Below are 7,201 nucleotides of genomic sequence, written 5' to 3'. Positions count from 1 at the left end.
GCAAATGGACTAAAGGTCTCTAACTGATTCAAATAGCGAAACAAGCGACAAAAACGAAGGCGAGGAAACTATCAACTCTTCAAGCAACCAACGAACGAGAAGGAATGCGTGAATATGTCAAGACGTTGTTGTAAGAAACGTCGGCATTGTGTCGTCATAATTTCGGGGCTAGCCCCGATCGGCCCCGATGATTTAGTAAAAGAAACAGAAAACAAACGAGACAATCGCGGCGAGTGGAAGATAAAAGAGAGAATACGATATACAATGAGCAACCGGGGCAAAATCGTCGAAGTTCGGCGAAGGCTTTGCGAGCGAAAAATGAACCATGTCGGGAGAATATGGCTAGTGTGTAGACAGTCTGTGCAACCGATATTGAGGTATTTTTCGAATATTTTTCATAATACCGAAAAAACAACCGGGGCATTGCCCCGGTTGGCCCTATTGACGCGCCGCCACTGGTGAAATGTAAGAAAGCAATATACTCCATAAAAACACTAAACTAGCTACTTATAATTTGCAAAACAGGCTGAAAATTACCTCATGACAGGCATTTTAAAAGACGATGAACAATTCTATATGTGCACAACATTTGAACAGTACTGATGATAGCCAATTCCATGATAAAACTGAAAATACAACACTAAATGAACTGCAATGACACTGTACGCAAACAGCAACAGGGTCCCAACATTAGCTCACTGTACACAAAAACATCCAACAATCACAATCCAACAGTCACAAAACCACAAACAAACATCCCCGATAACCCACCGGAGACCAGAGGCACTCCCACAGACACAAAACACCCTAAATCCAACCGAAAACAACCACACTCAGACAACTGCACCCTGCCAACCACAGCACACGCTAACAGGCACACCCCAAAAGCGACAGTGTTACAGCGCCCCTAGTGTCCCCAATGCCAAAATACCAAATATTGAAGCAATATCTCATGGCATCATTTAGATGAAACAAGGGTCGTCACAACGGTTCCATTACATTTGAACCCACGTACATTTGAACCCATGGCAATTGCACCTGTATGCTATTGCACCTAAGGAATTTTTTTTGTTTTTCGGATAGTTAAACCCACACTAACCCTAACCCATGGGTTTTAGCACCCGCATATAGATTGAACCCGTGGATATATAGCAACTAACCCCCAAATGTACCCCATTTCATGTTGAAATCATCATGACAAAGTTAATTTTTCCCAAAATTCGAACAAAGACTTTCGTAGGAATCAAATTACACCAGTTTTAGGAACATTACATGTTCCACCCAGTCATTATCAAATTAAAATTTATATTCTCAAGACCTTTGGCACTGATTGAAATAATTATATCTAAGTTTCCCATCCGTACGATGTACCTAATTACCCTTTTAGAGATAATAGGAGTTTCTGTTAAAACGTGAATCTCGAGCTCACGTTTAAAGCATTTAATTGGATTTATGATCAACGTATAAATACGACTCCGATATCTTTCGATAGGGAGAGAGAAGACGATGTAAACCATTCTAAGCTAGTCTGGATAAATGTTATAAGATTTATATTCTGTGTGTTGTGGAAATTTACGAATAAAAACATATAGAGATTTTTAACGCATCTTCATTCACGTGGGCGCTGATGCTATAGATATACACATGGGTTCAAATGTACGTGGGTTCAAATGTACGGTCACCCGTCACAACAGGTATCTGTCCTGATATTTGACTCAAACCTCGCAATACGACTAATATATCTTACCCCAACATACTGATACTGTATTTCCATGATTACCACGGCGCTATACCAACTACTAAATGTTATTTTACTCGGTTGTGAACCAAACACATAAAATAACTCGGCCAACCTCGGAAGTTATTTTTGTATCTGTACATTAAAAGATTCAATTTGCTAATATTAATTGAAAAATCAATGACCAGCCAGAGCAGTTTTTGCGCCCCCTGCTATTGAAGAAAGTTGTGAAAATAAACATTAACTGATATATAGTTACTTCGCTTTGTTAAATAAATTTGCATCAGTTGATGATTTTACTTTGTCATCTGATTATTTATTCAAAACTTTTTAATTTGCGATATTTATTTTTTTCCATATGAAAACTATGTGATATTTTTTTTAAGTATTTTTCCCAAAGCTACCTTTGCAAAAATGATTTTCTGAATACCCCACTTGCGAAAAAACTTTGCGCACCCCTATGCTGTTGCATAAAACGAATGAACGAAGTATGGCTATGCGCCTCTGGTGCCCTCGCCCGTTTTTGTTTGTTATCCTTGTGAACTGCATTTGAGCCGTCGTTCTCCACGCGTCAGTGAGCAAGTGAAATGTTAGCTATACCTCGACAAATACCGCCGTCGGCAACAAAGGCGTGGTGTGCTACGGATTTGTATATAGAATGTATTATCCCAAAGAAAAATAATATTCAATAGTGATTTCTAGAACATGAAGTTTTGCTATGCATAGGCGAATGTTATTTGGACGAGGTGATATTAGCTGAGTATACTCATTTCTGAAGTAGGAGCGATGTAGTTAGCGCGGCTACTATTAATAGATTGTAGCAGATGGCATTCTGTGTTTTCCCAGTTGGCCTCTTTATGACGAGTACTATTCATTATTTCACTAGTTGTATTTTAATGCGCCAGTGAACGATATTTAGTCCCGTTAGTGCGGGCTTCGGTATATATGATTTAGGCGAAGGATAAGATCATATTCGTACAGGAAAATGGCAAAAGAAATCATCTTGGAAATATCATGGCTGAGACCATTGAAGTTGATCGGCCTTGCCAATCTGTTTTGTGCCTTAATTGCGTTCATTTTATCGATGGCATTGAAGGATTGGGTAACATCGGATGAAAAAAAGGTATGGAAATAATATTTATATTAAATCAAAATAAGGACCTACTAAGATATGAAAGTCAGCATTCTATAGCTAAAATCTTAGAATCCATTCTCCCCAGTGAAATCGAACTGGGACACCATAATATTTCACATCGTAAACTTTATAGTTACAGTAGAAAAGTGATCTAATCATCATATTGTATACTATAAATACATCACATTTCTCAACTGTACATAATACAGTAATATCGATGCCGCCCTGTTCATACGCGTAAACGACAGCTGTGGCTGCTGACGATTGAATGTTAGTGTAGGTGTGATATCATCAAAGAATTAGGAGAAACACTTGGTTTGTCATATTTGAACAATTCTCGACCTATTTGAGTAATTCTCAACTTGGGGTGAATTTAGGCCTTAGATAACCAAGGTAGTTATTTTTTGGATTTCGTATTGGTGCCAAGTACATCCTGGATGGGATTTACATATTCATCGCGAGGGAGCGCTGGTATTATATATCTTTTAGACAATTTAATAGTACATGAGGCATAAAAATGATATCAGGGTTCCATATTAAAAGGAGCCTAAAACCGTAGGGCATCATTATTGCCCTTTTCCGGAAAACAGTTTTCTCAATTATGGATGCTTTCTACTTCCTATAGATAGGCGTATTCCCAGTTAATTCTTTTGCCCCAATAGACGTCTTCGTTCGATATAAATTATTGAAAATCGCGTAACTCCCTCGTCAGTCGTCACACGAATAAACCAAAATTGAGCTATTAGTGCGTCCATGTCTGCGTAATGTTCGTCATTGTAATGGAGAGAATTTTAATTTTTTTTTCAAAAATGTGTGAAATGTGCGAAACGGTTAAAAGCTATTGCAAATATTCAATATCAGTTTCAGTATCGCAGAAATGTATTTTAGCCTACCTCTTATTGAAGTGACAGGGATTAAAAAATATCACTAATAATTGCCTGACGCGAGTAACCGTTATTATGCAACATGGTTTACAAATGTGTAAACCATGTTTTGAAACTTCCGCACAGTACTCTATGTCCAATATTTAGTATCGTCATACATGACTACCACGCGAAAAGTTCAATTCGAGTTCGTCTTCAAAATCTGATAATTGGTTTGTAGCATCACTAAAATTTTATAAATTCATTGTGTCGTAGGATCTTCAGTTTCATATGGGATTATGGGAACAGTGTACTAAACTTCCACCTCCTCGTAAAAACATTGGGAATGATTATGATGACGATATTGACGCCACTACACCCGCCATTGACGATGAAGAATCAGATTGGAATTGCGAAGCATCTTCGAACAGAGGAAGTGAGTCTGGTTTATTAAACGAATTTGGAACTCAAATACTAAAACGAATGTATTTTAGAATGAACGAAGTGAATAGGTTGTCAATAACTTCTATTTAATTAGTGCACTGTGCATGTTTTATGACATACTGAGCGACCCTTAATTAAATAAGAAGAAAAACTAAGCGAGTTACTGGATGCCGCCTATTTAACAATGAACGAAACAGGTTTCAACGAATATTCCAGATAACAGGTGATTTACCATGTTTCTTTGAGATGGCTTCGGATTTTCCTAAAACTACAACTCATCTATTTTCAGCTTATGTGACTATAACACAAGCATTGATCGTTATCCCATTCATTGCTGCGATCGTTTGTTTTGTCATCGGCATCGTCGCTTATTGCAAGAGAGAATGGAGATTTCTCTACAAAATTGCAGCCGTCATCTTGATTATTGCTGGTGAGTTATTTTGTTCTGTTTCTGTGTTTCCCAAAAAATAAATTCGTATTTGAAGATTGGAAATTTTGACATACTATAGCATTTAGTTCAATAATTTATAATGGTAATCAAAGATGTATTTCATCCTATAAGAATCAATAAAAGCTCTCTAACACTGAGGGGACAAGGTTAAATTCGGCATTCATTCGGCAATCACACAATTGTCTTTCTTTTTTGTTGTTTTTCTTAGTCTTTTCTTGTCTTTCTTCAAAAATTGATAAACACCATGCCTACCAGCCTTTCAATATACATAGTAACACTGTGGGTCTAATGATAATTGTCTTAATATTTATGGGAGTAAACTCGTTAAACATCCACAATAAATGAGAATTTCTGAATGTGGACAAACGAAGAACATCCAAACGACATTATAATCTCTAATATCAAAATGTTATCAGTCAAGTTGCATTCTTTTCATTCTTCCAATTTTAATTCCAGCCATCGCCGTTTTGGTTGCTGTTATTCTCTTTCCGGCTATGTTTTTGGACGATCTTCCATTCTACGTGTTTTTCTGGTTTGGATGGGGTTACGGACTCGCATGGGCAGCATTTTGTTTCATGTTGACGGCGGCCATCTTGTTCTTAATCAGCCATGACAGGAAAGAGATCTACCGCACAGAAAAACGTGTCGTCGTCTAAATATTATAAATTGAATAATTTCTTAACAGCAAAGTATTGAACGTGGGTGAAGCCTGACCAAGCATAATTCACGTTCTTCTCGTTTCCCTACTTATATACACATGTATTTGTTTGCGAGTACGTGACTCTAGAATTTAGAATCTAACTAATTTTTCCAATTGATCGCTTTCAACGCCTTGATCATATAATAATATTTGTTAGTCAGCTACTTGTAATACTTTACTACTTCTCATTTTCTATTACTTCTACGTCAACTGTCATTTTTATTCATTGCTTTGAGTCATTAATATTCGTTTGAACCGCTGAATATTTATTTGATAAAATGTTCTCATTGACTCGATGCCTCGGTTATCAATGCCACATTGTCAACAAATTGTATTATATTTTAGTCTCAAAGTATCTAAAATTGATGTTTTCGCACTTAGCCCAGGATTGCGTTAGTTTAAACAAAAGTCAACGATGTATCTCGTTTGAAAGACTATTTTTAGGGTCTTGATCAGGCGTAACTCGGGAATGTTAATATTGATTGTGGGTTCAAGTAAAATACGATTTGTGAAAAAGGAAGGTTTGTGATGATAAAAATCTGTTTCGTTTATGTATTTTCTTTTTAGTGGATTGAATAATGTAAACGTTGGATAGGATTTGCTTGAAATAACGTGAACCAGTTTGTACATTTCTGAAAAATATAATAACCAATTTTGATTCAGAATTTATTATTTGAAAAAGTGCCATTTTTTATAATATTCATGTATATGTTCAAAAATATTTTTATCTCGTTTTTAATTTTAATAACGGTTACTGATAAAAGGTTTGTTATTGCTCTGTCGCTTAAGAAGGAAAACACAATACAGAATTAGAGTATAGTTCTATAAAACCATTGCAATTGCTCGTTTTTGTATTTGTCTTCGGTGTTACACTTGTTTATAATATGTTCGACATCATTTTTACGATATTCATTATTTCAATAAATTCTCTTAGTTTTGAAAAACAAACAATAAATACTATACAGAATTTACTTGCTAATCTATCATTTATGTGCCATGCTGTAAAGGCTCGGTATTGTTGCTTAAAATATAATTCACACAATTTGCCTTAAATAAATTTGCGCAGTGAAAATATTGCTGTAACTAGACAGGGGTTAAGATGGTTTGAACACAAATAGTTAAAATCAACGTACGAAAATAGTCTTCTACATATCATTATAAAAGTAATCATTCATATAACATTGTAAAGGTTGACGCCATTAAAGTATGGATTAAAATATAGGATTTATTCTAAATCTGAGCACCAAAGGATATTTTCTTCTAATGCTACTAATACTGATATAGCACGGTTAAAAAGTAAGACGCTTTTATGTCGCTTAGATTGAATAACGGTAGTTCACAATTCTCAACAGATGCAATGCGATCGCAACTTATCGAGGTCGATGCAATTGTACAGACGAGGTATGGACGAGTAAACTTCGATTTTGTAGCAATTTGAACCTAAGATAAATTAAAGCGAACAGAATGGTAAAAGTAGTGGTGCTTTCAAAAATGGGTAGTCAAAAAGTAATATCTCCACTGACTACAGTTGTTTTCATGATTATATCGACAGTCTGGGTGGTCTATTTAATAGTGTCTATCTTTCCCAGTTTGAACTAAACACACAAATTTACTCAAATCTCAAACCAGAATTTGAATTCAAGATTGAATTGAAAAGGTCATGCATTTACCATATTAAATCTTGTGATCTTTAAAAATTGGAGCTATAAAGAAACACAATCCTGTTGGTTGGGAATTTGCAAATAAATAGTCTCGTTCGTCGTATTTGTATCGAGCTCCAACTCCAACGAGGTAGGAGTATTCTTTATATTCTAATTTTTAAAGCACAAGTGGGCGTGTCATGACCTCATCAAGTTTCTATATTTTTTGA

General features: G+C 35.8%; 1 protein-coding gene across 1 annotated transcript; it reads left to right on the top strand.

The window, feature by feature from the left end:
- Nucleotides 1-2,419: 2,419 nt before the first annotated feature.
- On the top strand, nt 2,420-6,419 carry LOC120326938 (transmembrane protein 47-like). Its single transcript, XM_039393294.2, has 4 exons — nt 2,420-2,861; nt 4,013-4,172; nt 4,470-4,610; nt 5,088-6,419. Exons 1-4 carry the CDS (start codon nt 2,724-2,726, stop codon nt 5,285-5,287), a joined length of 639 nt encoding a protein of 212 aa, XP_039249228.1. The 5' UTR covers nt 2,420-2,723; the 3' UTR covers nt 5,288-6,419.
- Nucleotides 6,420-7,201: the final 782 nt, after the last annotated feature.

This window comes from Styela clava, chromosome 4, assembly GCF_964204865.1.
Source record: "Styela clava chromosome 4, kaStyClav1.hap1.2, whole genome shotgun sequence".
Taxonomy (NCBI): Eukaryota; Metazoa; Chordata; class Ascidiacea; order Stolidobranchia; family Styelidae; genus Styela; species Styela clava.
This window is presented reverse-complemented; position numbering and strand designations above follow the sequence as displayed.